The sequence below is a fragment of the Sphaeramia orbicularis genome, chromosome 18, assembly GCF_902148855.1.
Source record: "Sphaeramia orbicularis chromosome 18, fSphaOr1.1, whole genome shotgun sequence".
Taxonomy (NCBI): domain Eukaryota; kingdom Metazoa; phylum Chordata; class Actinopteri; order Kurtiformes; family Apogonidae; genus Sphaeramia; species Sphaeramia orbicularis.
The window spans coordinates 33,235,004-33,251,414 of record NC_043974.1 but is presented as its reverse complement, the minus strand read 5'-3'; the positions used below and the strand labels follow the sequence as shown (position 1 = coordinate 33,251,414).

General features: G+C 42.9%; 1 protein-coding gene across 1 annotated transcript; it reads left to right on the top strand.

Moving 5' to 3' along the window:
- polr2a (RNA polymerase II subunit A) lies at nucleotides 1–15,635 on the top strand. Its single transcript, XM_030162786.1, is given in 30 exon segments — nucleotides 1–87; nucleotides 788–920; nucleotides 1,008–1,144; nucleotides 1,261–1,434; nucleotides 1,528–1,809; nucleotides 1,900–2,061; nucleotides 2,174–2,394; nucleotides 2,480–2,612; nucleotides 2,700–2,824; nucleotides 3,142–3,352; nucleotides 3,430–3,639; nucleotides 4,429–4,597; nucleotides 4,698–4,792; nucleotides 4,899–5,102; nucleotides 5,198–5,420; nucleotides 6,954–7,137; nucleotides 7,236–7,407; nucleotides 8,033–8,138; nucleotides 8,472–8,677; nucleotides 8,769–9,032; nucleotides 9,167–9,374; nucleotides 9,759–9,859; nucleotides 9,948–10,052; nucleotides 10,144–10,326; nucleotides 10,413–10,616; nucleotides 10,713–10,899; nucleotides 11,015–11,128; nucleotides 11,220–11,369; nucleotides 12,355–12,462; nucleotides 12,465–15,635. Coding segments are annotated over 30 exon segments (5,898 nt in total). The 3' UTR covers nucleotides 13,505–15,635.
- Nucleotides 15,636–16,411: the final 776 nt, after the last annotated feature.

The following is a 16,411-nucleotide window of genomic DNA, read 5'->3' as shown; positions in this document are numbered from 1 at the left end:
ATGCACGGACCGCCCTCCGGCGACAGCGCATGCCCATTGCGCACGATCAAGAGAGTTCAATTCGGCATCATCAGCCCAGATGAGCTTGTAGGTTTTCTTGTGGGGGACCGGGGTATTTCTTATCAATTATATCACACAGTACTTTTACCTTATGTTGATTAATGTTGTAGTTTACCATACGTGGTACTGACACGGTTGTTTACAAAGCAAAGTGCTGGTTAGCCTAGCCTAGCTAGCCATGTTAGGCTAGAGCTAATTAGCATGATGCTGAAAGTTTGAAAAACTTTAAGCACAACATTATTAAAAGCCATCCTTGCTTTAACATGAATTAAACTCCCTTTTAATTTATTATATGTTACTTGTTGTCCCATCAGTAAGACGATTGGTAATGGTTAAGCTGTTCGATATTGTTTGCTACTAGTCGCTTTGTTCGCAATGGTGTGTATCGTTTATATAATAAACTAATAAAATGTATTGTGACTAAAATCGGATATGTATGTTTTCTTTGAGTCGATAGAGATAGAATTTCTTGTTTCTTGATAGATTTTAACGTGAATATTTTCAGATGTATCGTTTAACCATACACAGCACACAAAAGACTATCTACAACTTATTTCTGTGGGAATATGTTTTAGCACTTTACGGCAGGGTTGAAATAATGAATTTTATTGTACCTTTTGTTTTGATTATTGTAGCACATTTGTTATGTATAAATCATATAGAGAGTCAGTAAAGATTAATGATCAAAATATGATTGTAGTAATATGTATATATGTTGTTTTCTCAGAAACGGATGTCGGTTACAGAAGGGGGAATTAAATACCCCGAAACAACAGAAGGAGGACGCCCTAAACTTGGTGGCCTTATGGACCCCAGACAAGGAGTTATAGAACGCACTGGGAGATGTCAGACATGTGCAGGTACAGTATTGTGTTTTAGTTTGTGCCAAAATGTATACAGAATCCGACTGTTCCTACCTTGACGTTTTTTCTGATTTTCTTCCTCAGGCAACATGACAGAATGTCCAGGCCACTTCGGCCACATAGAACTGGCCAAGCCAGTTTTCCACGTTGGCTTCATCACAAAGATTATGAAGGTTCTACGGTGTGTCTGCTTCTTTTGCTCCAAGCTGTTAGTGGACTCGGTAAGCATATGCACTAAATAGCTGTTTGCCAAATGATACATGAATATCATTTCCACAGACTATGAAAGAATGTGGGCCCTATGTTAATGCTGAATTTACTCCATTTGCTGCTGTAGAACAACCCAAAGATCAAAGACATCTTGGCCAAGTCCAAAGGTCAACCTCGGAAACGTTTGACACATGTGTACGAGCTCTGTAAAGGAAAAAATATCTGTGAAGGAGGGGAGGAGATGGACAACAAGTTTGGTATGGAGCAGCAGGAGACAGAGGAGGACCTTACCAAGGAGAAGGTAAATATGTCAGAATTCAGTTCATCATGGGTAGTAAAATTCTTCTGTTTCGCTTTGTCATAATTTTTTTTCCTCAATTTGTAACTGTTCCAGGGTCATGGTGGCTGTGGGCGCTACCAGCCTCGCATCAGACGTTCTGGCTTAGAGCTGTACGCTGAGTGGAAGCATGTTAATGAGGATTCCCAGGAGAAGAAAATCCTGCTAAGTCCTGAGCGTGTGCATGAGATCTTCAAACGCATCTCAGATGAAGAGGACATCATCTTGGGCATGGACCCCAAGTTCGCTCGTCCAGAGTGGATGATTGTAACTGTACTTCCTGTTCCTCCTCTGGCTGTCAGGCCTGCTGTTGTCATGCAGGGCTCTGCTCGCAACCAGGTAAAATGACAACATAACATTTTGTTGTGTTTAACTACATGTAATATCACATTTTAAGATGTTTATAGTGAATTGCTTATTTTTTTAAAGGATGACTTGACGCACAAATTGGCCGACATAGTGAAGATCAACAACCAGCTGAGAAGAAATGAGCAGAGTGGAGCTGCAGCTCATGTCATTGCTGAGGACGTGAAGCTGCTTCAGTTTCACGTAGCCACTATGGTGGATAATGAACTGCCAGGCCTGCCGCGGGTATGTATACAGTTCACTAAAATTTAAAGAACAATTTTTCAACACAAGTTTGGAAAATGAATATAAAGAGAGATTTACAGAGTTTTTTTGGCTTTTCATTGTTTTTCCTCAGGCAATGCAAAAGTCTGGCCGCCCCCTTAAATCCATAAAGCAGCGTTTAAAGGGAAAGGAGGGTCGAGTTCGTGGTAATCTGATGGGGAAGCGTGTGGACTTCTCTGCTCGAACTGTCATCACTCCAGATCCCAACCTGCAAATTGACCAAGTTGGCGTCCCACGATCCATCGCAGCCAACATGACCTTCCCTGAAATCGTCACACCCTTTAATATCGACAGGTACAGCAGAGAGGAGAGTGCATTAAATCTTTTGTGTAGATTTAGTGTTAATTGTTGGCTAATTAATCCTGCTCACTTTTAATAGATTACAAGAGCTTGTACGAAGGGGCAACAGCCAGTACCCGGGAGCTAAATACATCATTCGTGACAACGGAGACAGAATTGACCTGCGATTCCATCCCAAACCAAGTGACCTTCACCTGCAGATCGGCTACAAGGCATGTGTACTCAAGAATAATGTTTACTTAGTTGATGGTATATAATTTATTTTCACTTTTCAAGTAAAACTTTTTCTTTTTCTGTAGGTGGAAAGACACATGTGTGATGGAGACATCGTCATCTTTAATCGACAGCCTACACTACATAAAATGTCCATGATGGGGCATAGAGTTAGGATTCTGCCCTGGTCCACGTTTCGACTCAATCTCAGGTACCAAAACAAATCTTGACCTCACCATCTGAAATGAACTGATAGTTTAATCCGCTAATAAAATAATAAAATCATCAAACTTAATCCCTGACCTCTTCATACTTGACCATGTGCCAATGCAGAGGCTTTAAGTGTCTCAGTCTCATCCAGTCCTTTGCATCAGCCTACAGATGCCATTGATGCTTCATCTCACAATTTAAGGCCAGATTTGTGATTATTTAAGTCAGGAAATGGGTAGTAATAGTCTCAGTATTCAGTCTAATTTGTTGAAACTTGGAGAACCTGACATGTTATTTCTAACTCTGGTTCTTTGCCAGTGTGACCACTCCATACAATGCTGACTTCGACGGGGATGAGATGAACCTCCACCTGCCTCAGTCCCTGGAGACGAGGGCAGAGATTCAGGAGTTGGCCATGGTCCCGCGTATGATCGTCACCCCTCAGTCCAACAGGCCCGTCATGGGAATTGTGCAGGACACCTTAACAGCAGTGCGCAAATTCACAAAGAGAGATGTCTTCTTAGAGAGGGTAAGGAGGTTTTTGAATGGCTTTCCCAGACTTACGGTTTGAGAATCTTTCCGTAACCCCACCTTATCTTTGACCAGGGTGAAGTGATGAACCTGCTCATGTTCCTTTCCACGTGGGATGGGAAAATGCCCCAGCCGGCCATCCTCAAGCCCCGTCCATTGTGGACAGGCAAACAGATCTTTAGCCTCATCATTCCTGGACACATCAATGTCATCCGCACACACAGCACCCACCCTGATGATGAAGACAGTGGACCGTACAAGCACATCTCACCTGGAGACACCAAGGTACTAACATCTAACACAAGAGTTACAGCGAATTGTGTTAAAGGTGTATGTAACATTTAAAGTAAAGTATCTCAAAACAACAATTTCCAGAATTATTTTAATGACATTTTACTGCATAGCAATTCACTGGAGAGCTACTTTTTGATACTTTTCAACTAAGCTCATTTCAAAAGCAACCAGTAGCTAATGCACAGACATGATGTGTATGCCAATGTAATATTAATGACTAATTCACCATTAGATATGTCATCTCATCTAATGAAAAACATGACGTACATTCACATTAATTTCTAATGTCAGTAAACATGATGCAGACTTACTTGTGGTGTCTTCGTTAGAATTTGATAACAAATTAAATTAAAATAAAGAAAATTAAAGATTATACTGTAATGCTTATCAGCTTAGAAAATGGTTAAATGGATAGTAATTTTTATTATGGTTATATTATTTCACCACATTTGCATTCTTAAACACTCAGAGCAACTTTAGAATGTGAAAATGGACATATTACAACAACATGAAGTAAAAAAAAAAAATGTATAGAGCCATTCTTGTGTCACTGATGGCCTTTTTGTCCTAAAATATTCCATACAATTACCAGGTTTTTCAACTGTATTTAATCAGTTTGATCATTGGCACAGAAGTAGTGAAATATCTAGCCTCATTTCTATCCAGCTACATTTTCTTATAATTGAGCAACCCTTAGTGGCAGAAGTTACATACCATGTGTTTATCATCCAATATAAGTTGATTATACTGCTTTTAACCTAATTCGACTCTCTCTTGTAGGTTATAGTGGAGAATGGTGAGCTGATCATGGGCATCTTGTGTAAAAAGTCTCTGGGAACCTCAGCCGGGTCCCTCGTCCACATCTCCTACCTGGAGATGGGCCATGACATCACCAGACTGTTCTACTCCAACATTCAGACTGTGGTCAACAACTGGCTGCTCATTGAGGGTAAGACAGGAAACTAACCACAACACAGTATGACCAGCAGCTCAGCCTACAGCTTAATGTAATGCTTCTTCTTGTAAATCATCCCTCTTAATGTTTTCAGGTCATTCCATTGGTATTGGTGACTCCATTGCTGATGCCAAGACATACCTTGACATTCAGAATACTATCAAGAAAGCCAAACAGGATGTGATAGAGGTAAGTATACATAAACCATCTTTAAAGCTGGCAGACTAATTCACATCTTGCTGTTTCAACGTGATTCTACCTGAGGATTCTTCTAACTTGGCGTTTCATTTGCCAGGTCATTGAAAAAGCCCATAACAACGAGCTGGAGCCGACCCCCGGTAACACACTGAGGCAAACCTTTGAGAACCAGGTGAACCGTATTCTCAACGACGCTCGAGACAAAACTGGATCTTCTGCCCAGAAGTCCCTGTCAGAGTACAATAATTTCAAATCCATGGTGGTGGCTGGATCGAAGGGCTCAAAAATTAACATCTCACAGGTTAGACTCTTATCTCATTAATTCAATAAAACAAAATGGGTTTAATGTAGGTGAGAAAAGCTCACTGGTCTAACATTCTCTGTCATGTCTTGTAGGTTATTGCTGTGGTGGGGCAGCAGAACGTGGAGGGTAAACGAATCCCTTTCGGCTTCAAACATCGCACACTTCCACACTTCATTAAGGATGATTACGGTCCAGAGAGCAGAGGCTTTGTGGAGAACTCATATCTGGCCGGATTGACACCAACTGAGTTTTTCTTCCACGCCATGGGAGGAAGAGAGGGTCTGATTGACACAGCTGTCAAGACAGCTGAGACAGGTAAGTCCAGACAGCTGGGTCCAGTATTAACAATCAATGGTGTTAAAATTATTTGGTTCCACATACAGACCAATATGATCTGAAGTGGGTCAGACCAATAAAATACTATCATAATAACTTATAGATAATGACAAATCCAAATATTTCTTTGTTTTAATGTAAAAAACATAAAATCTTTATATTTACAAACTATAGTTTCACAAAAAATGTCAATAACCAAAATAAATATGAATAATCTGAAATGTTTGAAGAGAAATAAGTGCATTTTGAACAATATTCTGCCTGTTACTAAATGTTTTGTCTATTTGTAGATCTACTGTGATCTGTAATTTAGTTAAATAGTTAAAATTGCACTTTTTCTTAACTCTTTAAGTGCCAGACAGTTAAGGGGCTAATAAGCCTTAAAAGTGCCACAGAATTTGGCCGTTTTTCAGTATTTTGCGTCGTTTTTATAATATTTGAAGAATCCTGCAGGAAACCGCTCGGTAACATCCGACCGATTGCTGATTAGATCCAAAACGCACCGGACGCAGCCGATTCATTATTGATCGTAATTTGCATAATAATAATAATAATAATAATAATAATCTTTATTTATATAGCACTTTTCATACATTAAAAACTGTAGCACAAAGTGCTTTACATATCAGTTTAAAAATCAGTACCGCCCCCCACCCACACCCACCCACTCACCCGCACACACACACATACACATGCAAACCCACAAGCTCACACATACTTAAGAAGACTGACTGAGCACGGGTAGACCAGAACAAAAATGTACAAGTAAAAGTAAAACATCAATTTAGGAGGTGCTGTCTCAAGGAGCCATCCGCACCAGGAGGCAGCCGCCGACCCCGGCGACCAGGCACCAGCAACACAGCCCCGCATCCCAACTAGTGGGAGAGGGCCAACTGGGACCCCCACCCACCAGAAAGGAGCGGACCCCAGTGAGAGAAGGCGCCGCCACAGCCCCTGGAGTCAACAGCCGCCCCCCGGCATGGAGGGCTCCCTCTGATGAAACACCGGAGAATAAGAAACATTAAAAAGATATAAAAATATTATTCGGTCGCGTGACCTCAAATTCCCGTCTGCTTGGTCTCAAAAGGGGGACACAGAAAGAACGTCATCGAAATGTGAGAAAGAAATGGGGGTGGATGGTTTATTTGTACACAAATGTGGCGTGTTCTCCAAAGCCGATCTGATCGGCCCGTGGCACTTTACAGGTTGTTTTCGTAAAGCCGATTTAATCGGCCCATGGCACTGAAAGTGTTAAGAAATTTCAGATTGGTCATGTTCACATATTTTAAAGGATAGTTTGTAGATGTAACCATTTTCATCATGCAATTAAATTTTTTGGATGGTAAAGCATAGACAAAAGTTTGGAGTTAACATTATTAATAGGTGATTATGTTATTGTTGTACTGGTCTGACCCACTTGAGATCATATTGGAGGGAATGTGGCCCCTGAACTATAAAATGACTTGGACACCCCTGTTCTAAATTTACATTTTAATACCGTTGTGTCTTCAGGTTACATCCAGCGTCGTCTGATCAAATCTATGGAGTCAGTCATGGTGAAGTACGACGGCACTGTGCGGAACTCCATCAACCAGGTGGTGCAGCTGCGTTACGGTGAGGACGGCTTAGCTGGAGAGAACGTCGAGTTCCAGAACCTGGCAACAGTCAAGCCTTCACACAAAGCCTTTGAAAAGAAGTAAGGCTTATTTATGTGTAAACCGTCAATTTGCTCCACTCTGGGGGGGTTGGTTCTTAAAACTGCTGATATTAATTCACTGTTTGAAATCTGTGTAGGTTTAAGTTTGACTGCACCAACGAGCGAGCGCTGAGGCGGATGTTACAAGAAGATGTGGTGAAAGACGTGCTGACAAACGCCCACGTGCAGAGTTCCTTGGAGAGGGAGTTTGAGAAGATGAAGGAGGACCGGGAGATCCTCCGAGCCATTTTCCCCACTGGGGACAGTAAGGTGTGTGTTTTTAAAGAGATGCAGAAACAGAACCTTTTTTTAACTTGACAGGCACCAGAAAAGCATATACCTCTGCTAAGTCCTGTAACCCAAATTTACCTTACAGTGTTCAGAAAAAGTGGGAGGACAAGTCCAGGTTTGGCTTGTTTTAAAGGAGGATTCTCTTGGTGAAAACCGTTGTAGTTTTTGTGTAATCCTGCTAAAAACGGACTCAGGAGAAAGCTTTAAAATCAGTGCTTGATTTTTGGAGGCAATATTGGTATATTCTAGATTTAAATAATTTTGATATTGACGTATGTTGCAAAGGCAGTCCCATACTTCTTAAAAAATGCCTTGTTTCTCTTTGTATTTTGTAGTTTTTCCTTAAAAGAGTGCATTTACCGAACCCTCCGTTAACACTCATTTGTCATTTTAGTCATTTCCCAATACATTGCAATTAGTTTTTTTGCTGTGCAATAAACACATCTATCAGAATATGAATTATAAATATATATTACAGACATAGTATAAACTATATATAATTTGGGTTGAGAAAATCAGGTTTTTTACATGAGTTTTAAGCAGATCCCAGTAGCACATCCTCTACAGTTTTAGCCTCCATATCTTAGTGTCTCTGTTCCTTCAGGTGGTGCTGCCCTGCAACCTGGCCCGAATGATCTGGAACGCTCAGAAAATCTTTCGCATCAACACTCGAACCCCGACAGACCTGAATCCTCTAAGGGTGGTTGAGGGTAAGCAGACTTCATAAAACTCCCTGTGTATAGTCACTGCTGAGGAGCTCTACAGGTTCATGAGCATATTTTTAGTCTGAGGACTTAGAGTCTGGCTGTGAATTATAGGTACGAGGTCACGGCCTGACCTCGAGTGCTCCTTAAAGCTACAGTATGTAAATCTACCTGGTGAATCCACACCCATTACACAACATGGGAAATAATCCTGAGAGTCGTTTTTATAGATGGGGGAAATAACCAATCACAGCCTCTGTTTGGTGAATGTGATTAAAGTGACAAGCGCTTCCCTTATTAAGCTTTAAGTGACCAACTCTCCATGGTGTGGGTTTGCAGGTGTTCATGAGCTGAGTAAGAAGCTGGTGATTGTAAACGGCGATGACCCTCTGAGCAGACAGGCCCAGCAGAATGCCACACTGCTGTTCAACATCCACCTGCGCTCCACGCTCTGCTCCAAGCGCATGACGGAGGAATTCCGCCTCTCCACCGAGGCTTTCGACTGGCTGCTAGGAGAGATCGAGACCAAGTTCAACCAGTCCATTGTAAGCAACTTCCACTCGATTGACTGGAAATCCACAGGCACCGATAAACGACAACAGCATCTAATCCAAATGTTTCCGCATCTACTCCCAGGCTCATCCAGGTGAGATGGTCGGCGCTTTGGCTGCTCAGTCGCTGGGAGAGCCAGCCACTCAGATGACCCTCAACACTTTCCACTACGCCGGTGTGTCGGCCAAGAACGTAACACTAGGTGTGCCACGTCTGAAGGAGTTGATCAACATCTCCAAGAGGCCTAAGACCCCCTCGCTCACTGTTTTCCTGCTGGGTCAGGCGGCACGAGACGCTGAGAGGGCAAAGGACATCCTCTGTCGACTGGAACACACCACTCTGAGAAAGGTGACTCGGTTCCTCCTAGTGTAGATAGATTTCCCCAGGAAAACTCTAGCAGGTGTCAGAGGCAAGAGGTGCATAACAACCCAAGGCAACCAAAAAAGTTCCTAAATGGTGACTAACATGAAGTCTTATTCCAGGTGACTGCAAATACTGCCATTTACTACGACCCCAACCCTCAGAACACAGTGGTGGCGGAGGACCAGGAGTGGGTGAACGTCTACTATGAGATGCCAGACTTTGATGTGACTCGCATTTCGCCGTGGTTGCTGCGTATCGAGCTCGATCGCAAGCACATGACTGATCGCAAGCTGACGATGGAGCAGATCGCAGAGAAGATCAACGCAGGTGGGTGTCTCATTTTAGGATTTCAATGTAGTTTGGATATTTTAATTTTTGTTTTTTATTGAGTTTTTGTTTTAGTTGTGGTGTTGAGTTGTTTATGTGGGAAGTCTTCACTTGTAGAAGCTCAGAAGTGTGGGACAAAGAGCACATGATCATCAAATCAAAGATTTTACTTTATACTTAATATTGTCACTTAATATTTTCATATTTTATATATTAATATTTTCACTTCTAGGTTGTGGTACATTGTTGTATTTTATTTAGATACTATGTTTTCATTCATTTTTTTCACTGCTTGTTTTGGTCTTACTTTTCATTAACTGTAATAATCCTGGTTGCCACAAGTTAATTGACATAAAATGTGTCGCTATGACCGGTTTTCTAAAGGTTTCGGAGACGACCTCAACTGTATCTTCAATGATGACAATGCTGAGAAGCTCGTCCTGCGGATCAGAATCATGAACAGTGATGAGAACAAATTCCAGGAGGTTGGTGACCGTATTTACTAATGATAAACAAAGTGGTGCTGCAGGTACTCGCATTACTGATCTATAACCCACTGTTTATCTTGTCCAGGATGAGGAGGTGGTAGACAAAATGGATGATGACGTGTTCCTGAGGTGCATTGAGTCCAACATGCTGACAGACATGACCCTTCAAGGCATCGAGCAGATCAGCAAAGTAACAGCGCTAACACACACCTGTTACACAGTTTAACCCTCATTATCTGTGAGGAGGAGGAGGAGTCAAAGCCCATGTTCTTCTTCTCCAGGTGTACATGCACCTGCCCCAGACGGACAACAAGAAGAAGATCATCATCACAGAGGATGGTGAGTTCAAGGCTCTGCAGGAGTGGATCCTCGAGACAGACGGAGTGAGCCTCATGAGAGTCCTCAGCGAGAAGGACGTCGACCCCGTCAGGACAACTTCCAACGACATCGTGGAGATCTTCACGGTATGAAATCGGACCAAACCAGTTCCCACACTGCAACGTTGATGGATTTTCTTCTTTAACTTTTCCTCGTCTGTCGTCTCATGTAGGTCCTGGGAATCGAAGCTGTGCGAAAGGCTCTGGAGAGGGAGTTGTACCATGTCATCTCCTTCGATGGTTCCTACGTCAACTACCGTCACTTGGCTTTGCTCTGTGACACCATGACCTGTCGAGGTCACCTGATGGCCATCACACGTCACGGCATCAACCGTCAGGACACAGGACCCCTCATGAAGTGTTCCTTTGAGGAGACGGTGAGTTCAGCGAACACTATTGGAGCTCCTCCTGTGTTTATTTTTTCATGATGTTCTTTCTAAATACATTTTTCCTTTTGCTGGTTTCTTCTCCAGGTGGATGTGTTGATGGAGGCGTCATCCCACGGTGAAAGTGACCCCATGAAGGGAGTGTCAGAGAACATCATGCTTGGCCAGCTCGCCCCCGCTGGAACAGGCTGCTTTGACCTGCTTTTGGATGCTGAGAAGTGTAAATACGGCATGGAAATCCCAACAAACATCCCTGGCATCAGTGTGGCAGGACGTAAGTGCTTGAATACACAGTGAAGTAACTGCTCTGCTGTTGGAAATGCAGCAGGTGTAGTTTGATATACAATCTCTCATGGAGTTATGTGTCTTTGTATCTGTCCTATTTACAGCAACTGGAATGTTCTTTGGTACGGTTCCGAGCCCCATGAGTGGTATGTCACCTGCCATGACCCCCTGGAACACAGGAGCGACACCAGCCTATGGCGCCTGGTCCCCCAGTGTCGGTGAGTAACGTCCTCAGGTTCATGTTCACTCGGCTCTTCTGAGTTTACTTTCACATACTGACATTTGTCCCATCTCTTCCTGCTTCTTCAGGCAGCGGCATGACCCCTGGGGCGGCAGGTTTCTCCCCCAGTGCTGCATCAGATGCAAGTGGCTTCTCTCCAGGCTACTCTCCAGCCTGGTCCCCCACCCCTGGGTCTCCTGGATCTCCAGGCCCTGCGAGTCCTTACATCCCATCTCCAGGTTAGACAGTAAAAAATGATTCAGAATGACTAAATCAGGCTTCATTTCAACAAACAAAAATAATGGAATTCATCATATATGTATAAGACTAAAACCATGGTATTTTCTAATAGGAAATGGTAACAACCACAGTATTTTGACATGTCATACCTCTGATGGTCACTAGATCCAGTTCTGTTTGCAAAATGCAGTTAATTTCTTTGAGTCACTCTGCTGTATCTAGCTAGTAGTAGTTGTGTCAATTATTGCTCTATTAATATGGTTTTAGCAGTGAGTCAACAGCTCTACTGTAATTTATGTTAAGCTATACTAACAAGACAGTTAAACTGTCATACAAATATTTAATGAATTTCACTGTTCATAGTGTTTACAATAACCAACCAGTTAGCAACAGACACATGTGCTAATGCTGACAGTAAATGATATTAAATGGCCTGTCTGCTAGCCTGATAATTAGCTTAGCCAGATGGCTAATTGGTGTATTAACACCAAGTTTATTACTGTTGTCGAACACCACCATATGTCACAACATTAACAAAAGATGAAAATACTAGAGTAACATAAAATAGTCGAATTAGTTAAGATAATGTTGTAAATGTTTCATGTGGTCCAGCCTTGACTTGTTTTTACTCTTGATGAAAATTGTAGTGTGTGATTTATGGAGATAATATCTATTTAGTCTGAGGATAAATATTTCTGATGTTGATGTATTGGCCAATATGTTTAACAAACACCAGTGACACAAAAACCGACGATAATGGCTTGTTTTAGACGTACCACTGAACATAATAAAACTGAAAATTAGGGCTTCTCTAGCAAACATTTCTTTAAATTCATGATATTTCCAGTCAGATTGTTGTGTTTACGGATGTAGATATTGTCATAATTTGTCCATACAGCTCCACCATGATCCCAAACTGATTTAAAGTAATATGATAAATATCTGCGACACAGTTTTTACTCTGAGTTGTTGTTTCTCCTCCAGGTGGCGCCATGTCACCCAACTACTCACCCACCTCCCCCGCCTATGAGCCTCGTTCACCTGGCGGCTACACCCCCCAGAGCCCCGGCTACTCCCCGACATCCCCCTCCTACTCCCCACTTCTCCGTCCTACTCCCCCACCAGCCCCAACTACAGCCCGACATCACCCTCCTACTCCCCTACTTCACCCAGTTACTCCCCCACCTCCCCCTCCTACTCCCCAACGTCTCCATCTTACTCCCCAACGTCTCCATCCTACTCCCCCACCTCACCGTCTTACTCCCCAACCTCACCGTCCTACTCCCCCACCTCGCCCAGCTACAGCCCAACGTCACCGAGCTACAGCCCGACGTCGCCTTCCTACTCTCCCACCTCGCCCTCTTACTCCCCCACCTCCCCTTCGTACTCTCCTACTTCTCCATCCTACTCCCCCACCTCCCCATCCTATTCCCCGACTTCTCCTTCCTACTCTCCAACCAGCCCGAGCTACAGCCCCACATCACCCAACTACACCCCCACCTCTCCCTCTTACTCCCCCACCTCTCCTTCCTACTCCCCGACGTCGCCGTCTTACTCCCCCACCTCCCCCAACTACACCCCGACAAGTCCCAACTACTCCCCCACCTCCCCGTCATACTCCCCGACCTCTCCGTCCTACTCGCCCTCCAGTCCTCGCTACACCCCGCAGTCACCCACCTACACCCCCAGCTCCCCCTCTTACAGCCCCAGCTCCCCATCCTACTCCCCCACCTCCCCCAAATACACCCCCACCTCCCCTTCGTACAGCCCCAGCTCGCCGGAGTACACCCCGACTTCTCCCAAGTACTCCCCGACCTCGCCCAAGTACTCCCCGACATCGCCCAAGTACTCGCCGACTTCTCCGACCTACTCCCCGACTACGCCCAAATACAGCCCCACCTCTCCAACCTACTCCCCCACCTCACCCACCTACACCCCCACAAGCCCCAAATACTCCCCTACATCCCCCACCTACTCCCCGACTTCACCCAAGTACTCCCCGACATCCCCTACGTACTCGCCAACTAGCCCCAAAGGCTCCACGTACAGCCCCACCTCTCCGGGATACAGCCCCACCTCCCCCACCTACAGCCCCGCCATTAGCCCTGATGACAGCGATGAGGAGAACAACTGATGGGCTGCAGCGGAGCTGGGGGGTCAGATGAGGAGGACACCCACGCAGAACCCCCATCACCCCCCATGAAGGACGGTGCCCGTGGTGGAGCTTCTGTTGGCATCCTCCATCTTCAAGGCCTGGGGGACTTTTCCCCCTCTCACCCCAGAAAATAACTTTAACTATAGTTAAAACATTTATGTGAAAGACTTGAACTGCTTTGCCTGAAGGAAAAAAAGGCTGCCTTTTGAAATTTACTCTAGTTTTTTAATTTTCACATGGGGTGTTGAAGCAAAACTGCAAAACTGAGAGGAAGATGAGGGGAAACGCATAAGGGGAGATAACCCTTTTTAACTACTGCATCCAGTCTCTCTCTCTCGTTTTCAGTCTAAATATTGGGTGTATTGTTGTTCCTGGAAGTCGTACATGTTGCCAAAAGCCTTTTCTTTGTGGATTGTACTCATCACTAGAGCATAAGCTTACGACAAATTCGCAGAGTTAAGGTTTAGACTTTGTTTACTGGTGTATTTGTTTCCACCGTTTGCTGCTTATGTAAGAACATGAGGACATTTGGCAGATATATTTAAAAAGTCTGCTTCAGCTCAAGGAGAAAACTCATGACAGGAGAGAGAAACTGGCTTGCACCCCGCAACCCCCCAGTCTGAACATCCAGAATACATAGAAGTATGTACCCATTGCCCTCCCATCTTCCTACTTCACGCCCCAGAGAAAACGAAACCTGAAAGATGTCACAAAAACATCCACCAGCATCCTCTTGTCCTGCATCAAAAGCAAAAAAAACTTGAAAAAAAAAAAAAACTTTTCCAGATTAATCTTCCCTTCACATTGGGAATTTAAAAAAACATTTATATGAAAAACTACTTGTCAGAATGATTATTCTGTCTTTAATTTTGATTCTAGGAGGAAATGGGGCTCATGTGGATGAGGGAAACTAGTTTTTTGGCGTTGCTGCTTTTGTCATTGTTTGCATGAGTAGCACATGTTAATACATTTTAATCAAGCTTTAGGTTGAAATTTTCTTCAAATCCCTCCTGCTTCTTTATAATTCGCCCCATTTCTGATAGTGTACGCAGGTTTTCATTTTATTTGGACTCTTCAGTTTATTTAAGGAAATGTTAACTACTATTCTGTGTGAATATGAATAGAGGACAAATAAGAATTAAATTTTTTCTCTCGTTTGCTTTTGGTGACTTGTAAACCTGTTGGCAGGAGTTTCATGTTCATATACTGTGGATGAAGGGGCAGGGGATGGAGGGGAGTTCTTTTTCTTTCTGCGCTCAACGTCTTTTTTTTTTTTTCTTTTTTTTTTTTTCAAAGAACCGACCAGTTGTAAAACACTGCTGTCAGACGTTCGTGATAGTTCAAGGGTGACATGTGCCCTCCTGTTGGCCTTTTCTCTACAACTAAACAGATTATTCCTCTCAAAGATCGTCCAAAGAAACGGCGCATTAGGCCTCTCTTTAAAAATATTTTACCCACTACATTAGTGTGATCGTTTTTCAGATCCTGGTGCTTTTTCTCACGTCTCAACCTCCTGGAAACCGTCTGTACATCTGATTTCTCATTAGCTGGATCTCCTCCCTCTTCCTCCTTCATCCACAAATGGTCCTCATTTCTGAAATCAGTGTTTTGTTTTGTTTTTCTACCAGTGTATGTACCTGTGACCAGGGGAATTATGTGGAGGGGGGGGTTATGTTTCAAATCTGACCAGGAGTCCTGACCATCATCATCCTCTCAAACAGAAGACAATTTGGGTGAAAGTGTTTAATTTTTCTGGAACAATTATTGCCTCCAAGGTCTTGAACTGATCGGACCTGGTTTGGTTCTTGCACTTAGTAAATATTGCAGTGGATCCGATGTTTGGTCCCACAGTCTGGTCTGGTCCAGTCCAGTCTGGTCTGGTCTGGTCAGTCCAGGACTCAGGACTCCTGGTTGTATGAATGTCTGAGTGTGTGTACGAGTGTGTGTCTGAGGGCGAGACAGGGTTCAAGCTGAAGAAAAGCCTGGACGCTTTCGGGCAAAGGAAGGTTTAACTTAAATTGCCACTGTATAGAAATCAGCTCATTATCTCATTCTCTGTATCTTTGTTCTGTTTTTTGACTTGGAAAAAATTAATAAAAGTTTTACTACATGACTGTCTTTGTTCTGTGTCTCCAAACAACTGAATGTGTTTAGTGAAGAACAAATCCAACACTTTAGCCTCTGGAGTCATTGATCTGTTTCAGATTATATTTCATTGTACTTAAGTGTTTCTTTTTACAAACATTTCTACACCTACAATAAATTGTACTTATTACGGAGAATATGAGTCACATGGCTGTGATTTTATAACCTAAATCCAATAATTTCAAAATGTCATAAAGCTTCAATATGTTTCATATTTGTGTCTGTCTTCGTTTTCATGTTGGCCTACTGTAGTGGTTGTAGTTCTTGAGATGTGTCATTTGGCCACAAGAGGACACTGTAGTCCACCTTTTACAAGGGCAACTGGATGATGCGTTCATTTAAGAAATAGTCGCTAAACCTCGACATCTTCCGGTTTTACTGCTGTGAAAAATAAAATTATGGTCAATATAATTTAATCAATGATAAGTTATTCTTATTGATACAGACATTTTCATGGTTTATTTGGTCATTTTAGTGAGCTAAATAATTACTCTTATTTTTAACAAATTTTACAGTATTTTTTTTTTCACCTTATTTTTTAGTGGTATGTGTTACTGTTGCTGTTACTGTGTGGTATCTAATGCAGTTATTTCCCAGGTTTTTTTGTTTGTTTGTTTGTTTGTTTGTTTGTTTGTTTGTTTTCCCCCATGTTTTAGTACATTACGTTTCATCTTCTGGCTGTATTTTATTTTATTTAGATTTTTTTTGTACCTTATTTTATTTTACATTTGTCACATAGTT